We start from the raw sequence: 21668 nt of genomic DNA on the forward strand, positions 1-21668 counted from the left end.
TCCCACATACTGCATACGGAGCACACCACTGCTCTAACTGTCTCCCCCATTACCTGATCCCAGATTAGTCAGAATAAATGAAAAAAGAACCTACTGACCTTACCTTTTTACCTCAGCAAGCACGTGCTCAGGCTCACTGATTTCCTCTCACCGAAGTCCTCTTGCGCTGAAGCCCACTGAGCCCAAGCCCAGCACTCTGCTCCCACGCACTCTGCTGCCTGCTCCTGAAAGTGGGCCTCTTTTTAAAGCCCGCGCTCGCCACTGACGTCACCCGCGCCTGCACAGTTTTACCTTCCTCCTCAGGTACTCTCCAGGTAGGTCCGAGAGTCTCTGCCTACCTACAATGGCTGATCCTCTGATCCTCCGATCTCTAGTCTTCTGTCGATCACGAGTACTCCTTACTCCCGCTCCACTGCCTGCACCGCACTCACTGCATGTTTCTTTTTTCCTCACACCATTCTCTGTGTAAACTCTAGAGATTGTTGAGCATTAAAATCCCAGGAGACCAACAGTTTCTGAGATACTCAAACCACCCCTACTGGCACTAACAATCATTCCAGGGTTAAAGTCACTTAAATCACATTTCTTCCCCATTCTGATGTTTGGTCTGGACAACAACTGAACCTCTTGACCATGTCTGCATGCTTTTAAGCGTTGTTACTACTACATGATTGGCTGATTAGATATTTGTTTGAACAAGCAGGTGTACTGATGTACCTAATAAAGTGGCCACTGAGTCCACCCTCTGTGTGAACTTTCCGATCCCTCCATCAGTGACAAAACAGTGAAATGAAAGAAGCAAGAGATTGGCCTCTGGAAGTAATTGGAGATGAGAGGAATTAAAGGTTTCAAAATTCCATTGATGGGGGAAATAAGGAAAAGATTTTATGAATCTTCGATTCCGTCTCTAACCAACAATCCAAAGAAATGCAATCATTGTTGTAAACTGGGAAATGCAAAAAATACTTTCAGGTACTTATATATGATATAGTATGTAACAAAAACATTAAATTAATAAATAGAAATACGTAAAAGGAAATGCTTAGAAAAGCCCTTGGTACCTGACCATGAGCAAAAAGAAGGTAAAATGGTCTGCATTAGACTGGTGATGTGATCATTGCTAAATGATTCTTTAGCAACCAGTGAACTACTGGGCACATTTCTGATCATCTCTGGTACATGCATGTTTAATTTCAACACTTGAGAAATTTAGATAGATACGTGGTTGGGAAGGGTAGGGAGAGCTATTGGTCCAGGTGCAGGCTGATGGGACTAGGCAGATTGAAACCTATCGAACATTGAAAGGCCTAGAAAGAGTGGATGTGGAGAGGGTATTTCCTAGAGTGGAAGAATCTCGAACCAGAAGCCACAGTCTCAGAATAGAGGGACGTCCATTTAGAACAGAGATGAGAAGGAATTTCTTTAGCTGGAAGGTAGTGAATCTGTGGAAGTCATTGCCACACATGGCTGTGGAGGCCAAGTCACTCAGTATATTTAAAGTGGAGGTTGATAGGTGCTTGATTAGAAAGGACATCAAAGGTTACGGGGAGAAGGCAAGAGAATGGGTTTGAGAGGAATAATAAATCAGCCATGACGGAATGGTGAAGCAGACTTGATAGCTTAATTCTGGTCCTGTATCTTACAATCTTATTAATAGGTCAGCATGGAATGGATGGGCCAAAGGGTCGGTTTCTGTGCTGTAGTGTCCTATGACTCTAATGCTTTTCACCTAGGATTCAAATTATGTTATCACTATGAACAAAGTCATACCGGGGGAGTTGGGGGAGGCTTTTGGGGGATGCTTTGAGGGAAGTGAAACATAAATTTTATCCTGCATTCCATCAGATGTGCATTGAACTAAACACAGACCAGAGCAATTTGTGAATATCAGCCAGGCCTGAGGGGCTTTCCTGCTGTGTACATGCTTCATTACTCTGAACACCTGGCCACTTCAGCAGGGTTAGATGTAGTTTATGGTTGCTTGCCCACTTTTATTTCTGTTTGATAACTGTAGGGCAGGAGAAATTCAGATCCATTGATGATCGGGGCAAGGATATGTAGAACTTAAATGAAACATGAGGCCTGAGTGAGGGCCTAGCCTCTCAAATTTGCCTGCCGTTAAGTGGCCTAACACACCTTCCTTTGTCCTTACTCCTTTAGATCTGTCAGCCGCAGATTTAAAATTAGTGTCTGTGGAAAAGTTCTCAATTTTTGCCACTTTTACATCATTCCTTAACTCTTTCTTTCCTCCATTGTTCCTCCATATCCTGTCTGTGATCAAGAACCCGGAACTAAAGCAGAAAACGCAGGGGGAGAACTTTTAGCTGTTACTTTTAGCTTGCCTGAAGCAAGGACCACAGTGGAATAGTACGACTAAATGTTTTTACCATGTTGTGTTGGTAATGGTACATATTGGGCAGTGCAGTAGCGAGGAACCTGGCCTGCCAAGACGAAAGCATACACACCCAAAAAAGATTGCCTCCGCATGTAAGAGGCCCAATCAGTTCACTGCGTGGTCTACTGGCTGCATGTGTGTTTGCCACATTCTTGCAATTGATCTGATACACTTCTTCATCCAGTTGCATTCCCATTTTATTTTGGAGGGTTGAGGTGGGCCAGGTTGTACCAATACTTAAGTAACATTTTAATGATGTTTAAACACAGTGACCTCATTCGACCTTTCCTCTTTCCTGTGCTTCGCTGTTTAGAGAGTCCTTCTCCATATTTCTTTTAGGTCTAAAAGAAATGACCTCACATTTGTCCACATTGGAATTAATTTGTTGGTTTTGCTCACTAATTTAATGTATAGGGTTTTATAAAGCATTGGTCACTGCACTTGGAGTATTGTGAGCAGTTTTGGGCCCCTTTTCTAAGAAAAGATGTGCTAGCATTAGAGGGGATCCAGAGGAGGTTCATGAGAATGATTCCAAGAATGAAAGGGTTAACATACAAGTAGTATTTGATGGCTCTGGGCTTGTACTCACTGGAGTTTAAAAGAATGAGGGGGGAACTCTTGAAATCTATCAATTATTGAAAGGTCTGAGTAGAGTGGATCGAATATAGGGGATCCTAGGACCAGAGGGCACAGCCTCAGATAGAGGATGCCCATTTAGAACAGAGATGAGAACTAATTTGTTTAGCCAGAATGTAGTGAATCTGTGGAATTCACTGTCGCAGGCGGCAATGAAGACCAAGAGATTAAGTATATTTGAAGCAGAAGTTGATAAGTTCTTGATTAGTCAGGGCTTCAAAGAAGGCAGGAGAAAGTGGAGCAGACTCAATGGGCCAAATGGCTTAATTCTGCTCTTGCATCTTATTAATAGGGTCTCATAATGACTCCTAGAGCATGAAAACAGACCCTTCAGCCTAACAAATCCACGCCAGCTATCAACTACCCATTTATACTATTCTGTCATAAATCCCATATTCTCCCCATATTTCATTAAGCCTCTCTCCCCCGACCTCCCCAGTTTTACCACCCATTTACAAACCAGAGGCAATTTAAATGGCCAATCAGCTTACCAACTCGTACATTTTTGGGATGTGGGAGGAAGCTGGAGCACCTGGAGAAAACCAACACCATTACAAGGAGAGTATACAGGCTCCACACAGCACCCAAGGTCACAATAATGGGAAGGGCTGTGGTCGTGATGGAGCTGGATGTTCCCTGCACCACCTTAAGATCCTGTGCATTGGAATCTCCAGGCCACATAGTGATGCAACCAGTCAGAATGCTCTGCACTGTACATCAGTAGAAATTTGCAAATCTTTAGTGGCATGCTCAAACTTCTCATAAAGTATAGCTGCTGCTGTGGCTTGTTTGTGATCAATGTGTTGGGCCCAGTACAGAACCCATGTAATAGGACTACCAGGAACTTGAAGCTGTTCACCCATTTCACCGCTGACCTGTCAATGAGGCCTGGAGTGTGCTCTCCCAACTGATGTGTGCATTCAGTTTCTGGCTGTCCTTGAGTTCAAGATTGTTGTTCCAACATCTCTCAACCCACTAATCTGTCTCACTCCTGTCGCTATAAGATACTCTTTGTCTTTCCAATTTTTAATCCTTTGTTTCAAGTTAAAGTTACCCTGAGCAATTGGAACAGTACACTAGAGCAGCACACGGAAAATCTTAGAGAAACTCAGCAGATCAGGCCACATCGATGGAGAGAAATGTGTAATCGACAATTTCAGCCAAGATCCTTCATCGGGACACCCTCCATCGATGCCGCCTGACAAGCCCTCTTCTTATTGCTACTGTCAGGAAGGAGGTACACACTCAGTGTTTCAGGAACAGCTTCTTACCCTCTGCCATCCAATTTCTAAATGGACATTGAACCCTTGAACACTACCTCACTACTTTTTTAATTTATTTCGATTTTTATTCTACTTATTTTAACTTAATTAGTTAATATACATATACAGTGCCTATAAAAAGTATTCGCTCCCCTTGAAAGTTTTCACGTTTTATTGTTTTACAACATTTGAATCACAGTGGATTTAATTTGGCATTTTTTGAGACGATCAAAAGAAAAAGACATTTCGTGTCAAAGTGAAAACATATCTCTATTAAGTGATCTAAATTAACTACAAATATAAAATAAAAAATAATTGATTGCATAAGTATTCACCCCCTTCAAGTCAGTGTTTAATAGATGCACCTTTGGCAGTAATTACAGCCTTGAGTCTGTATAGATAGGTCTCTATCAGCTTTGCACATCTGGACATTACAATTTTTCCCCATTCTTCTTTACAAAACTGCTAAAGATCTGTCAGATTGTATGGGGATCATGAGGGAACAGCCCTTTTCAAGTCCAGCCACAAATTTTAATTTGGATTCATGTCAGGATCATGACCTGGCCACTCCAGGACATTAACTTTGTTGTTTTTTAAGCCATTTCTATGTAACTATGGCTTAATGCTTAAGGTAATTGCCTTGCTGGAAAACAAATCTTCTCCCAAGTCGCAGTTCTCTTGCAGACTGCATCAGTTTTTCCTCCAGGATTTCCCTGTATTTTGCTGTATTCACTTTACCCTCTACCCTCACAAGCCTTCCAGGGCCTGCTACAGTGAAGCATCCCCACAGCATGATGTAGTCACCACCATGCTTCACGGTAGGGATGGTGTGTTTTTGATGATGATCAGTGTTTGGCTTATGCCAAGCATACTGCTTAATCTGATGGCCAGAAAGCTCAATTTTGGTTTCATCAAGCCATAGGACCTTCTTCCAGCTGACTTCAGAATTTCCCACATGCCTTCTGGTAAACTCTAGCTAAGAAGTCATGTGAGTTTTTTTCAACAGTGACTTTATCTTTGCCAATCTCTCATCTCGGCCACTGAAGCTTGTAACTCCTCCAGAGCTGTCATAGGTCTTTTGGTGGCCTCCCTCACTAGTCACCTTCTTGCAAGGTCACTCAGTTTCTGAGGATGACCTGGTCTAGGCACATTTACAGCTGTCCAATATTCTTTCAATTTCTTGATGATTGACTTAACGGTACTCCAAGAGATATTCAGTGACTTGAAAATTTTTTGTATCCTTCTCCTGACTTGTGCTTTAAAATAACCGTTTCACAGAGTTGCTTGGAGTGTTCTTTTGTCTTCATGGTGTAGTTTTTGCCAGGATTCTGACTCACCAGCAGTTGGACCTTCTAGATACAGGTGTATTTTTACTACAATCAATTGAAATTCGTTGACTACACACGGGCCTCCAAAACAGATCTCAATTTGACTAATAATGTGACTTCTAAAAACCAATTGGCTGCACCAGTGATGATTTGGTATGTCCTATTAAAGGTGGGGTGATGAATACTTGTGCAATCAATTATTTTGTGTTTTATATTTGTGATTAATTTAGATCACTTTATAGAGATCTGTTTTCACTTTACACAAAAAAGCTTTTTTCTGTTGATCAGTGTCAAAAAAGCCAAATTAAATCCACTGTCATTCAATGTTGTATCAGATTACTGAATGGACAGTGGACCTATGAACACTATCTTGCTATATCTTTGTTCTTTTTGTACTACTTACTTAATTTAATTTATATCTAAATAAATATATATAAATTAATCTTTGTGTCAATAACCAACAGGATCTGAATCTGTGCTGGAGATGTGTCACCATGTTTCCGACACAAACAGAGCATGTCCACAACTTACCTTAGGTCTTTGGAATGTGGGAGAAAACTGGAGAACCTGGAAGAAACTGGCACGGTCATGGGGAAGACATACATGCTGCTTACAGACCATAATGGGCATTGAACCCCTATCGCAGATCACAGATGCAGTAAAGCATTGCGCTACCATGCCATCACAGTTGCAACCTTAATTGTAGTTGTAGTCTTCATCTGCTATTCTGGATTTTTCAAAATGGTGGTATTAATTGTTAAACATGTCGGATTTGCAAGTAAGGGACTGCTTAATGTTCTTTAACATGATAGATGTTTCTGCCATGTACTTAAGAGATATCCTGCAACAAACATTAGCTGAAATGCTCTGAACAAATTAGAGGCAATTCTGGGACTGAACCTTGCATTTTATGTTATGTTATGTTATGTTATGTTATGTTGCATTTTATGTTATGCAGGTGGTCATGAAGCCTGTGTCTCAGTTTGTTTATTTCATGAATTTCCCTTATCTGAACTTAATGCTTTAATCCTCTTCAGCACATTGTGATAATTAAACATGAGAGCGGGGGTAAAAATTAGCATAAAATAAAAATCGGCTCAATGCTGCTGAGTAAACAAATGGGAAGTGAGGAGATCAGGGTGACAAAGACATCCAAGAAGGAATGGAATTGCGGGAGGAAGGAGGGGACAGGAAGCCACGTTGAGATATTTGTTAGTGTGGGAGGGGGAAACACATTCAAGCCATTGGGAAACAGTTGGGAATTTGTGGAAGATGGGAGCAGTAGAGAAGAGGAACGGGGCTGCAACTGAGTAGGACACTGTCATGGTGATATGGCTGCAACATCAGTTATCTCATTGCTCTCTGAGATTGGTTCGGCTAATCTGGCTGGCTAGATGGTGCCCCCTTCCCTCATAGTTCCAGCTGTATCCCTCCCAAACCTCAGTGCTCAGTTGCACAGGATGGCCCCGGAGAGAGGACTGCTCTGTTGGTCAGGATGTATGATGTAGCTACTGTCCTGCTAGACTAAACCTCCAAGGCTATTCATGGATCATGTAAGGAAGTCAAGCTCCAAGACATCACACACATCCAAGTAAGGCACTGCACGTGGCAGCCTGCCATTTTCTGTTTGCATCCCTTTAGAACAGAGATTAGGAAGATTTTGTTTCGCCAGAGACTTGTAAACTTGTGGAATTCATTGCCGTAGGTGGCTGTGGAGGCCAAAGCATTGGTTATACTTAAAACAGAAGTTGATAGGTTCTTGATTAATAAGGGCATCAAAGGTTATGGGGAGAAGGGAGGAGAATGGGGTTGAGAGGGATAATAAATCAACTGTGATGGAATAGCAGAGAAAACTCGATGGGTTGAGTGGCTCCTGTGTCTTTGAGGGAATCCATGAGAAACCTGGGTTGGAGGGCAGATGTTGCAAAGGGAGGAGGAGAATGAGGCAAAGCAGGAGAGATGGAGAGAAGAGAAGGAAGGAAGGAAACTGTGAGAGGGATGTGCTGTTACACAAATGGGATTCAGGAGGAAGAGGGATGCACACAGGATGTTGGAGGAGATTAGCAAATCAGGTAGCATCTGTGCAGGGGAATAAGAATGATATAGGCCCAAAACATCGACTGTTTATCCTCCTCCTTGGATGCTGCATGACCTAAAGAGTTTCTCCAGCATTTTGTGAGTATTGCTCAAGCTTTCCAGCATCTGCAGAATCTCTTGTGTCCAGGAGGAAGAGGCACATCTTGTAGATTGGATGTCAAAATGAGGATAAAATGGGATTTCATTGTTGAGTGGGCAAGGATATGGTGGATAGCATGGAGGAGATGGTGCTGTGGTTGGGGGGGTGGAGGAAGAAGGAGAGGAGGCAGGAATTAGGGTGGCTTGGTAGTGTAGTGGTTAGCATTAAGGTATTTCAGCACTAGCATCCCAGGTTCAATTCTCACTGATGTCTGTAAGGAGTTTGTATATTTTCCTCATGACCATGTGGGTTTCCTCTGGGTGCTCCAGCTTCCTCCCACATTCCAAAGATATTCAATTTAGTAGGCACAAACATCTCCCAACGCGTGTCCGGCGGAGCCCCGCCCCCACCTCGGTTACTCAGACCACATCTCTGTTATGCTAATCCCAGCATACAGACCGCTCATCTGGCACTCCAGACCAGTTCAGAAGCAGGTGAAAACCCGGCCGGCAGGAGCCATCTCTGCTCTTCAAGACTGCTTTGAGCACATGTTCAGGAAGGCAGCAGCCAATGGTGACTCTACCAACTTAGAGAAGTACACAGCATCAGTGACCAGCTACATCAGCAAGTGCATTAATGATGTTACTCTGTCCAAGACCATCACTATATGCGCTAACCAGAAGTCATGGATGACCACGGAGGTGCAATCGCTGCTGAGGACCCATGACTCCACCTTCAGAGCAGGTGACAAGACAGCCCTAACAACAGCAAGGATCAAACTGTCCCAGGCCATCAGAGGGGCAAAGCGTGCACACGCCCAACGAATCCACAGCCACTTCCACAACAGCGGCGACACGCGGCGCATGTGGAAGGGGATTCAGGACATCAACTACAGGACAACATCACCTGACTGTGTCGGTGATGCCTCCCTCCCAGATGCGCTGAACAAATTCTACGCTTGCTTTGAGGCGGAAAATGATGTGGCAGCGAGGAAGTCCACCCCTCCTCCAAATGACCAGGTGCTGTGTCTCACCGTGGCCGATATGAGAAGAACCCTGTGCAGGGTCAACCCAAGAAAGGCTGCTGGACCAGACAATTTTCCTGGTAGAGTGCTTAGAGGATGTGCAGACCAGCTAGCAGATGTTCTGACTGACATCTTCAACATCTCCCTGAGCAGTGGCATCGTTCCAACTTCAAGGCCACCACCATCGTCCACATGCCAAAGAGGTCTTCAGTGTCCTGCCTCAATGGCTACGGTCCCATTGCACACGCATCCATCATCATGAAGTGTTTCGAGAGGCTCGTCATGAGGCACATGAAAACCTTGCTGCCCCTCTCACTGGACCCCCTGCAATTTGCGTACTGTCCCAACTGTTCAACAGATGACGCCATTGCCATCACCCTCCACCTGGACAAAAAAGACACGTATGTTCGAATGCTGCTCATAGACTTCAGTTCAGCATTCAACACAATCATCCCTCAGAAACTGATTGGAAAGCTGAACTTACTGGGCCTGAACACCTCCCTGCAACTGGATACTAGACTTCCTGACTGGAATCAGTCAGTCGAAATCAGAGGTAGCATCTCCAACACCATCACACTGAGCACGGAGTTCCCCAGGGCTGTGTACTCAGTCCACTGCTGTTCACTCTGCTGACCCACAACTGTGCTGCAACACATAGTTCGAATCACATCATCTAGTTTGCCAATGACACGACTGTGGTGGGTCTCATCAGCAATAACGGTGAATCAGCTTACAGAGAGGAGGTGCAGCGGCTAACGGACTGGTGCAGAGCCAACAACCTGTCTCTAGATGTGAACAAAACAAAAAAGATGGTTGTTGACTTCAGGAGGGCACGGAGCGACCACTCTCTGCTGAACATTGATGGCTCCTCAGTAGAGATCATTAAGAGCATCAAATTTCTTGGTGTTCACCTGGCAGAGAATCTCACCTGGTCCCTCAACACCAGCTCTATAGCAAAGAAAACCCAGCAGCATCTCTACTTCCTGCGAAGGCTGAGGAAAGCCAATCTCCCACCCCCCAATCCTCATCACATTCTACAGGGGTTGTATAGAGAGCATCCTGAGCAGCTGCATCACTGCTTGGTTCAGAAATTGCACCATCCCGGATCACGAGACCCTGCAGCAGATAGTGAGGACAGCTGAGAAGATCATCTGGGTCTCTCTTCCCGCCACTACAGACATTTACAATACACACTGCATCTGCAAAGCAAACAGCATTATGAAGGACCCCACGCACCCCTCATACAAACTCTTCTCCCTCCTGCCATCTGGAAAAAAGGCACTGAAGCATTCGGGCTCTCACAACCAGACTATGTAACAGTTTCTTTCAAACAGTTTCTTACAAGCCATCAGACTCCTCAATACCCAGAGCCTGGACTGACACCAACTTACTGCCCTCTACTGTGCCCATTGTCTTGTTTATTATTTATTGTAATGCCTGCACTGTTTTGTGCACTTTAAGCAGTCCTGGGCAGGTCTGTAGTCTTCTGTAGTTTTTTCCTGTGTTGTTTTTACATAGTTCAGTGTAGTTTTTGTACTGTTCCATGTAGCACCATGGTCCTGAAAAACATTGTCTCGTTTTTACTGTGTACCAGCAGTTATGGCCGAAATGACAATAAAAAGTGACTTGACATATGGATGTAATTTGGTGGCAAGGGATCGATGTGCCAGAAGGATCTGGTACTGTGTTGTATCTCTAAGCAAATTATGCAAAAAATAAAAGCTAAGAGGAAATGAAAGTCAGAAGAAGGAAATGGAGTCTCAGTGGATGAGGAGGAAGAGATGGAGATAGGGAGTCTGGGGGAGGGTGGAGAAAACACAATTACAAGCCCATTGAGGGGTAGGTGGGTGTGAAGGAGAAGCAGGGAGTCAGGTGAGATTTTGGTCAGTGTAAGTTGGAGAGATATGGCATTGGTAATGAGTTGGGAAAGAGTTCTAGTGTGGACTAATGATGACTTCAGTTGGTTCTCACCCATTGGAGATGGCAGAGGATTTCTGGGTGAAAGTGTTTTTGAACACCCAGCTAACACCATGTGGCTTGAGGTGCCCAGCAGTAACCAAGTAGCAGAAGAGACAAATGCCCTTGTCATCTCCATTGAGTGCACTGCCTTGCTGCCTGGGATATATTTATAATTTGAATTATAAATTCCAATTATATATATTTAAATGAGATATTTATAATTTTCCACAGATATCAGGTTTGGTGAGTACTGCAGGTGCTAATCAGGGGAAATGACACAGTGGGTGAGGATGTGTATCCAGAGCAGCAAATAGATCCCAGGCACTGATATTAAATATTCTGAGCAACACACACAGAATGCTGGAGGAACTCAGCAGATCAGGCAGCACCTATGGAAGGGAATAAACAGTCAACGTTTTGGACCGAGAACCTTCATCAGCACTGGAAAGGAAAGGGACAGAAGGCAGAATAAGGTGGGGGGGGGGGGGAGGAGAAGGAGTAAAAGCTGGAAGCTGACAGGTGAGGGGAAGGTAGGTGGGGGGTTGGGAATGAAGTGAGATGCTCAGAGGTGATAGGTGGAAGAGGTAAAGTGCTCAGTCATGTCCATAAGACCAGCAAAAGCAGGCAATTTGGCCCATCTAATCTGTTCCGCCACTTAATCATGGCTGATTTAATATTCCTCTCAACCTAATTCTCATGTCTTCTCCCCAGGGAATCAAATTTATTTACCTTTTTATTGTTTTTTTAATTTTATAGTAAAAGTTACTTATTCTATGTTATGTTAATACAACGCTCCAATTTTCCAGAAACCAGAAGACAATCCCAGTTGCCAGATTTCTTAAAATTAATGATAATCCAAAGTTAAAAATGATAGTTCTTAAAGGAACAGTAATTAATCTTTCTGTGGCATTTCGGTCTCTCTGAAAGAGTATAATGGAACAATTTTTAAATTAACATGTTAATGCTGTAAAGTTTAAAATTGCAGGAAGCATACAACATAGAAAGTTGCTATTTAGCCTATAGTATCTGTGCCTGCTAATAAGGGGTCAAGCAGCCTAACATAACTTCAACTGATCTTTAGCCCCTCAAATCGGAACTCATCAGAATCATAGAGCACTACAACACAGAAGCAGACCCTTCAGCCCATCATTGACCTAGTCCAATCATTGCCTCCCATCATGTAGTTATCTAAACTTCCCTTAAATGCTGAAGTTGAATTCACATCTACCGTTACTGCTGGCAGCTCGTTCAACACTTGCACTATCCTTAGGTCCCCTTAAATATTTCATCTTTCACCTTTAACCTATGGCCTCCATATGAAATGGTGTGTTCTGCCTCTATATATTTTCAGTGTGCTTTATATGTTCCAGATTGCTACTATCACTTTCTGGGTGAAATAATTGGTCCTCATCTTCCCTTGAATCATGCCAGTTACTTTAAATCTATGACCCTTAGTTTTGACCGCTCTGCTAAAGAAACAGGCCCCATATAGTCTGTGAAATTACTTCATAAATTTACACTCGGTGGCCACTTTAGTAGGTACTCTACACTTGTACGCCTACTTGTTAATGCAAATATCTAATCAGCCAATCAGGTGGCAGCAACTCAATGCATAAAAGCATCGTTGTAGCGGCTCGCACACACGGGACTCGAACTGCCATCGGGAGCTGCTGGCAGACACGTGGTAGCGTGTTTGGAACTACCTGCTCTGGGCAGACCTTCCAGGGACAGTCTGATGTCACGTCCGCCCCGCGGGTCACAGGGGCCCATGGGAGGGGAGATTTAACCACACGATTTTGAATCAGTAAAGGCTTTCTTAGTTCAGCACTCTCTGCCTCCGCGTGTTTCTTTAGTAGTGCGTTGCGTGCAACTACATTGGTGACCCCGACGTTCCAGACAGCATCTGGAGCCGGCGACTCAGCAACCAGCCATAAGTTCAAGCAACTTGCACAGCATGGTCTCTCTGAAGCTCACGACTTTCTGGGCCACTCAGCCCCAGGTTTAGTTCAAGCAGGCTGAGGCCCAGTTCAATATCAGAGACGTTACAGCTGACACCACATGGTACTACTACGTGGTCAGCACACTCGACTAGGAGACAGCAGGCCGGATCATCGACTTCCTACGCCAGCCACCAACGGAGGACAGGTACATAAGCTTAAGGCGCTCCTGATCCGTGCCTTCGGACTCTCCTGCGTGGCTCCTATGCGTGGATGTCTTGGGCAACCGCATGCCATCCAAGGTCATGAATGATACACTGGCGCTCATGGATGGCCATAAGCCATGTCTTTTATTTGAACAGTTGTTTCTTGAGCATATGTCAGAGGACATTCGCCTCCTCCTCGCCAGTGAGGATTTCAGCGACCCACATAGGGTCGCGGCTAAAGCAGACGTCCTTTGGCAGAGCAAGCAATGTGGAGAAGCCTCCATTGGCCTAGCCGCAATCACGCGCCCCAAAGCTCAGGCCCCACAACCGAAGCCGTCGAGACCCACGGGGGAAAAAGATGAAAGTTTGGAACAATGGTGTTTCTATCACCAAAAATGGGGCTCAGGCGCGCGCTGCTGCTGTCCACCATGTGCTTTTCTGGGAAACGTCGGGGCCAGCCGTCACTAATGGCTATGGCAGCTGGCCACTGAGACAGCCTCCTGTACCTCTGGGACCGACACTCCCTGTGGCGCTTCCTGGTAGAGACCGGGGCTGAAGTCAGCGTACTCCCCCTCACCCCCGAACACGGACACTTGTAATGCAGTCCCAGGCCACCAACACACCGCTGCAAATGGCACCAGTATTCGGATGTACGGCCTGCGAACTATCTCACTGCATTTCGTGTCCAGCCATTTCACTTGGACTTTCATATTGGCAGCGGTGTCACAGCCAATACTAGGGGCAGACTTCCTACAAGCCAACTGCGTCCTGGTCAACCTAAAAGGCCGGTGTTTGGTCCATGCCGAGACATTCCAGACTTTCCAGCTCAGAGAAGCCAAGCTACTGGCCCTCCATCTGAATTCTGTGACCCTCTTGGGTAACAAATTCACCAGGGTGTTGGCGGAATTCCCCTCCATAGTCATTCCGCAGCTCTCCACGACCGACCCCAAGCACGGCGTGCAGCACCACATCCCCACGCAAGGACCACTGCTGCATGCCCGAGCTCGCAGGCTCCCTCCCGACAAGCTCCACCTCACCAAGGAGGAGTTTCATAAGATGGAAGGGAATCGTACAACGCTCAGACAGTCCGTGGACATTCCTGCTGCACATGATGCCCAAGTCCACAGGAGGATGGAGGCCCTGCGGAGACTACAGAAGGCTCAATGATGCCACAACCGCTGACAGATACCTGGTACTCCACATCCAGAACTTCACGGTGAACCTGCACGGAGCGACCATCTTCTCGAAAATCGACCTGGTCCGGGGATACCATCAGATCCCAGTGCACCCCGACGACGTGCCCATGACGGCCCTCATCACCCCGTTCGGCTTGTTTGAATTCCTAAGGATGCCTTTCAGTCTTAAGAATGAAGCCCAAACTTTCCAAAGGCTCATGGACTCGGTAGGATGCAGCCTGGATTTCATTTTCATTTACTTGGATGATATCCTGGTGGCCATCAGTTCGCACCAAGAGCACATGGCACATTTGCACCAGCTCTGCCAATGCCTGAGCGACCACAGACTGGTAATCAATCTGGCAAAGTGCCAGTTTGGGCTGACGGAGATCGACTTCTTGGGCCACAGAGTCAACCACATTGCAGGGAAGAACAACGTCGTCGCCGACACACTGTCCCACCCCGCCTCCACTCAGGCATATCATCCTCAGGAATAGACTACACAGCACTGGCGGAAGCACAACGGTCGGACACCGACACACTGTCTCGTCCCTGCCCCCACTCAGTAGGCATATCGTCCTCAGAAATAGACTACACAGCACTGGCAGAAGCACAACGGTCAGACACCGAGATCCCAGTTTACCACACCGCTGTTTCGGGGCTCCAGTTGGAGGACGTCTCCACTGGCTCGGCAGCGGATCGACTCCTGTGCGACGTGTCTACCGGCAAACCCCGACCCGTGGTACCAGCAGCATGGAGGCGCCGGGTATTCGACACACTGCATGACCTGGCCCACCCGTCCATCAAGCTGGTAGCGGACAGATTCGTCTGACACGGTTTGCGCAAACAGGTCGAACACTGGGCCAGGACCTGCGTACACTGCCAGACGCCAAAGCCCAGCGATACGTGAAGGCTGCCCTCCAGCAGTTCCAGCTGACGCACAGGAGGTTCCAACACATCCACGTGGACATTGTTGGCCCCCTGCCAGTCTCCCAGGGCGCCAGGTATATCTTTACCATGGTAGACAGGTTCACCAGATGGCCGGAAGCCGTACCGCTCGCAGACACGTCCACTGAGTCCTGCACCAGGACGCTCATTGCAAACTGGATCCCCAGGTTCCGCCTTACAATGGACATCACCTCCGACAGAGGGGCGCAGTTCATGTCTGGTTTGTGGACAGCACTGGCGCAGCTCCTGGTCACCCAGCTGCATCACACCACAGCGTACCATCCCCAGTCCAACGGTTTGGTAGAGTGATTCCACCGGCATCTCAAGTCAGCTCTGATGGGCCCCCAAGGAGGACCTGGACACCTCGGCGGAATTGGTCTACGGTGCCCCCGACAGTCCTGGGTGAGTTCGTACCAGAAGCCCGAGGTTTGGACGAAACTCCAGCAGCGGTGCTAACGAGGCTGTGGGACAAGGTAGGGACCCTAGCACCGGTCCTGATCTCCAAGCATGATCCCATGCCATCCTTCACCTCTAAAGACCTCCGAGACTGTGAGTATGTTCTTATTCGCAGGGGCATGCAAACGTCACCTCTACAACAGCCATACGAGGGACCCTTCAAGGTGAACCGGCACAACAGAACCACATGTGTCGTGGAGGCGGGTGGCCGGGAAGAGACTTTTACAGTGGACCGCCTCAAACCGGCGTACTTGGACATTGAGCAACCGGTGAGGGTACCCGCACCGCGTCAGCGAGGCCGGCCACCCGGTAAGCCACACAGACTGGGGGCTCCATTACCCCGATGGACATTTCGGGGGAGGGTGTGGCAGCCCGTACATGCGGGGCTCGAAACACCATCGGGAGCCACGAGCAGATACGCGGTAGCACGTTTGGAACTACGCACTCGGGGCGGACCTTCCAGGGACAGTCTGATGTCACGTCCGCCCCGCCGGTCGCAGGGGCCATGGGAGGGGAGATCTAAGCGCGCAATTTTGAATCAGTAAAGGCATTCTGAGTTCAGCTCTCTCTGCCTCCGCGTGTTTCTTTAGTAGCGCGTTGCATGCAACTACATGGTCAAGAGGTTCAGATCAAAAATCAAAATGGGAAGAAACGTAATCAAAGTGTCTTTGACTGTGGAATGATTGTTGGTGCCAGTCAGAGTGGCCTGAGTATCTCAGAAACTGCTGATCTCCTGGGATTTTCACCACAAGTCTCTAGAGTTTACGGAGAACGATGCAAAAAACAAAAAAAATCCAGTGAGTGGCAGTTCTGTGGGCAAAAATACCTTGTTAATGAGAGAGGTCGGAGGAGAATAGTCAGACTGGTTCAAGCTGACAGGAAGGCGACAGAACTTCAAAGAACTACACGTAACAACAGTGGTGTGCAGCAGAGCATCTCTGAATGCACAACATGTCAAAACTTGAAGTGGATGGGCTACAGCAGCAGAAGACCAGAAACATACACTCAGTCTGAGAAGGGAGGTTTGGGGTGTTCAGGGATGGTGGGATGAGAGGAAGATGGAGACACTGAGGGCCCAAGTTCTCCTTGGATAAGATTACAGGGAAATGTATTAATGGTTCAAAATTTCAAAGGTAATTATGATAAGTAAGAAGGAACCACTTGCGGTGATGGGAGAGTTCGTAGCCATTGGACGCAGACTTAAGGCACAAATAGTTTTGTAGTTATGGCATTACCTTACAGTGCCAGCAATCACCAGTTGGGCTTCAATTCCCGCCACTGTCTGTAAGAAGTTTGTACATTCTTCCCATAATGATGTGGGTTTCCTCTGGGTGCTCAGGTTTCCTCCCACATTCCAAAGACATATGGATTAAGATTAGTGAGTTGTGTACATGCTGTGTTGGTGCAAGGAGCATGGAAGCACTTGTGGCTGCCAAGTACAATGTTTTGATTTGAGCCAAATGATGTATTTCACGGTACTGTATGTTTCAATGTACATGTGACAAATAAAACCTATCTCATTTTCAGACTCTTGGCAAAAGAACAAGGTAGTTTTTCTCTACATACTGGATGAGCAGCAGAGAGGAAACAAATTAACTGGTAACTTAAAAAGGAAATATTTATAGAGCTGAGGGAAACAGGAGGTACCAATTAGATAATCCTTTCAAAGAGATGGTATAATACATAGCTGTGTATTTAATGGACTAGTTCTATGATTCCATACCATGTGGAAAGTGATTAACTCTCTTGTTCTTTCTTAAAGGGAAGCTCTGATGCCTGGTCTTCTCTGGATGTTATAAGCTCCAGCCAGCCGAAGGACATGGCACACACAGACAATGCATTACTCACTCAAAGTGCTGACCCAAAGGTGAAAGATGAACAGAGTACAATGACCTCAGCCAGTCCTGGACCAGAATCACCAGTGATCACTTAAGTGTTAATAGGAAATGCTTGGTTCTTTATAAAGTGGTGAAATCAGTGAAGAATAAGATATTAAGAGCAAGAAAAATAGGGGAGATAATTCTCTTACATCCAGGAAGGAAAACTGCATTAAACTACAAAAAGGAAAACTACATCAAACTACAGAAAAGAAAACTGCATCAAACAGAACAATTTAATGGAATTAGTCAGTGTTGAATGCTATAAGTTGTTTTGTGTGATGAAGTTAATATAGTTTCATTTTCAAAGTATATTTATTCCTCCATCTGTGTTGCTCTTACATCTTTCTGTATTTTGCTTGTTTCCCAATAGCAAACATGTTAAAGAGCTGCATTGTATCCATCTTACAGAGGATATGATGTGAAGAGTGGCAATTTTTCTACTTGCACACAAAAATATAAATAACAAAACATCGTGTAACCAATCGTCCCTCAGTTCTGGTGAAATTTTTGGAATTATTATTTATGAAGTCAGTGATTAGGTATGGAAAATTTCAATTTTGTCATAACTACAGTGTAAAAAATTACTTGTGAACAAAAACATTGAATTTCCTAGATTTATGAATTCACCAAATGCATCTAGATAACTTGCCAAATATGGCCAGTTTATATATGCTGGATTAACAAAAGTACAGTCGGTGCTCTGGCAATGTAATGACCACTTTTAGAACTGATTCAATTAGTACATTTGTTTCAGGGAAAACATCCTGCCTGCCACATGAGATACCAGTGCACAGATTTTCAAATAAATTTCACCTTAATTTTTTATAGCTATTACAACTAATGATGCTCAAGGGAAATTGGCTATGTGAATCAAAGTACAGCTCGAGAACGAAGTATAAAGGAACAATGATTTTTCTTTTTACATTTGTGTGTGGTGTTGTGTTCCAAGGATTACATTTTCAACTTGCAAAATGATTTCAGCATGGCCTTGAGAGGATGGCATGGAAATTTACTGTTGATGCTTTAGGAGCATGTGGAAGCTATAGGAAGGAAAGCTGGAGGACAAGGATAGAATAGCAGATAGCTGACAGATGCAATTGAATTCATAGAAATGGGAAGGTTATCCTAATTGTAAGACCTGTAGATGTCCAGAACTGGGTTACAGCACAATGTTACCAGAGTTCTCATTTTAAAAAACCAAAATGAAATAAAGACAATTAAGATTGGAATGTTTTAATGTATTGAATGCAGAAATAAGAAATAAAATTACCTTTAGTTATTAAGTTGTCATAAATACACACTGGAACTTGTGGACAGAGTTCAAAAGCAATAAGTTAGGCTGTACCTTTTAAAATTTAGACCTTCCCTAGGACACTGCATCCATTTCTGGGCACCAGATCTTAGAAAGGATGTCAAGGCTTTAGAGATGGTGAAACAACAAGAAGCTAGGTGGCTGTGTTCTAAATCATAAAAATTTTGATCAAGTATAAAGGAGAAAAACTTTGAGTGACTTAATTGCTAACTGAGGACACGGATGTTTACACAGTAAAAAGTAAAGGTCTGGAGTAGCTTGTATGAAAGAGTGCTGGAAGCACATTCAACAAAAAAAGGACAGGATATGATTGAAAAGTGAAAAAAATGCACTACAAATACAAAGTGCAACTTAGTAGTGAATTATGGAGATATGTGGAGATAACAGTAAAATGGAGTGCTTCTGTTATAGCTAACTGTAATGGAAGTATAAAAGACTAAGCGCTTTTCATGCTGTATTTTCTGGCTGTGGGAAGGATATAAATATATCTGCTGACTATACTACTCCTCAGAGATCAGTGGAGGGTGCAGCAAATGATTATGCATTGACTACTCAACTCCTTACTGAAACCAATTTCCATCTCCACAGTTATGCTCCCCCTTCCAGTGTGGTCATTTCTCATTGCTTAATCATGAACATTATTTGCCCACTACTATGCCTATAAAAACAACTTTCTTTATATGGTGCTCTTAAAGTAGAAGCAGGTCCCAAGGGACTGAACAGAAGCATAATCAGACAAAAATAGTAGAGCAATTCAACTTTTCTCAGGATTTTGGCTGATAAAAATTGATATCAATCTTATTTATTTGGCAAAATCATATTGTAGAACTGTAAAAAATGATGTCAGCTTATATTGTGTATCATGTGGACAACTATGAAACAGACAAGTCATTTTCTGCTGGTGAATTAATACATTATTTCAAAGCACTGCATATAGCAACATAAATATTTGGAGTAAATATAAATGTTTGGATGTAATACTTGGAGAACAGAGAAAAATTACAAGGATGTTGCTGGGACTTCAGCACCCGAGTTATAGGAAAAGATTGAATAGGATAGGACTTTATTCCCTAGAATGTATAAAATAGAGGGGAGATTTGATAGAGATATACAAAATCATGAGGGGTAAGTTAAATACATGCAGGTTTCTTTCCACTGAGATTGGGTGAGACTACAACTAGAGGTCATGAGTAAAGGGTGAAAGGTGAAATCTTTAAGGGGAACAACATGAGGGAGAACTTCTTCATTCAGTGGGTCTTAAGTATGTGGAACAAGCTGCCAGGGCAAGTGGTGGATTCAGTTTTGATATCAATACATAAGAAACGTATGGAGGGCTGTAGTCCAGGTGCAAGTCGATGGGACTCGGCATGTTCATGGTTCAGTCTAGACTAAATGAGTCAAAGGACTTGGTTCTGTGTTGTAGTTTTCTATGTCTCTATCTGAAATCGCTTTGCACTATATAAAAACAAAATGCCTAATGTTTAATCGGGCACTTCTTCAGTAATTTTGCTCTAACTTTCTATCTGTGTTTAACAACAAGCAACTTGATAAATTATTAACACAAGGGATTCTGCAGATGCTGGATAAGTGACAAGATTCTTGTTGAATTCTGATAATGAGTTGCTATGGTACACTATGCAATTATATCAATTAATCCTATTAGCCTTTTGTACTGTTTTGGAATACAGAACAAGTTTAAAATCTGGCAATTTGAAAGATGGTCTGAATGCAATCAATTAGTTCAAGGATGCAGCAACAGGTTTCAAATGCTAGGAATGATGAAGTTATTGACTATTTGACTGTAACAGAAAACTTACGAGTACCAGATGCTGAGTCATTGCAGCTAAAATGTTTTTTGTTTGTTATCATTCCTTCTAAAGTTGATCATAAAATTATCTTTTTAACTGCTTGATGGTAAATATTTTGGCTTGTTGCTGGAAGCATGTTTTGCTATATGATGGTGCAAAATTACCACTTGAAATTAGTCATTATTGGTGGTAAAACTTTGACTAATTGCCTTTCCAAGGGTCATTAGAACTGCTTACAATATGCTTTAGTTGGAATAATAGCAGTATATTATTGTGTCCTACTTGTTTTGAATGTAATACATTTCTGCATTGCGATTTTACTTCTTGAAATATGAATCATCTTGGAATATAGTAATTATTTCTTCGAAATGGTGAAATGCAATTTTAATGTAAAACCAAAAATGATACATTTATTGTTATCCTTTCAAAGATGGAAATGAAAGTTAACTCTCCATTTCAGTCATGATGCATAGGAAAATAAATTTATTGTGCTTTAGACTATTCACGGTTTCCCATATTAAATATAACTGCATGAAGTTGCCTATGAAATATGCTAACTATAGGCTTATAAATTTACTGCCTTGTTAAGTGAAGTGCAAATTGAAGGCATGAAAATGTTTTAGAGTTGAAAATAATATAATATTTAGAAAGATGATAAAAATGTAAAGAAAACTGCACTAAGGCTATATTCTTGAACCATATGTACACTTGTACACATACACATGGAAATATGCAATATAAGTATCAGGTTTTGAACTTTATGCTAACTTAAAATGTATATACTTGTAATGTCAATTCAATTGTGTTGGAATGTATGGATACTTTAAATATTGGAGCATGATTCAGTATGGAATATTATTTCAGAAAATTAAAGTGCAATTTTTATTTTGCTGAAAGGATCATTATTTGTATATGAACACTATAGATATTGCTTTAACTTTTGGAGGTAGAGCAATTTTAATGTATTACTTAGAGATTTCTTTATAAATCTATCAAGGCAAAATTATTTTAGTGCCGAATGATGCTGTGGATGGGTTTGGACTTTATTCTGGCACCTCTCTCCTTTATCTTGATCCCTCTGTCTCCATCTCTGGAAACAAACTGTCCACTGATATCTTTTAGAGACCTACTGATTCTCATGACTATTTTGACTGTACCTCTTCCCA

The 21668-nt window shown here is 43.8% G+C and overlaps 1 protein-coding gene across 1 annotated transcript in view; it reads left to right on the top strand.

The window, feature by feature from the left end:
* LOC132400772 (pecanex-like protein 1) overlaps positions 1-21387 on the top strand; it is a 232878-nt gene extending 211491 nt beyond the window's left edge. Inside the window, exon 35 of the mRNA XM_059982121.1 lies at positions 17265-21387. Within this exon, the coding sequence (XP_059838104.1) occupies positions 17265-17435 (171 nt within the window). The 3' untranslated portion in view covers positions 17436-21387. The remainder of the gene's footprint in view (positions 1-17264) is intronic.
* The last annotated feature ends 281 nt before the right edge of the window (positions 21388-21668 follow it).

This window comes from Hypanus sabinus, chromosome 10 (assembly GCF_030144855.1).
Source record: "Hypanus sabinus isolate sHypSab1 chromosome 10, sHypSab1.hap1, whole genome shotgun sequence".
Lineage (NCBI taxonomy): Eukaryota > Metazoa > Chordata > Chondrichthyes > Myliobatiformes > Dasyatidae > Hypanus > Hypanus sabinus.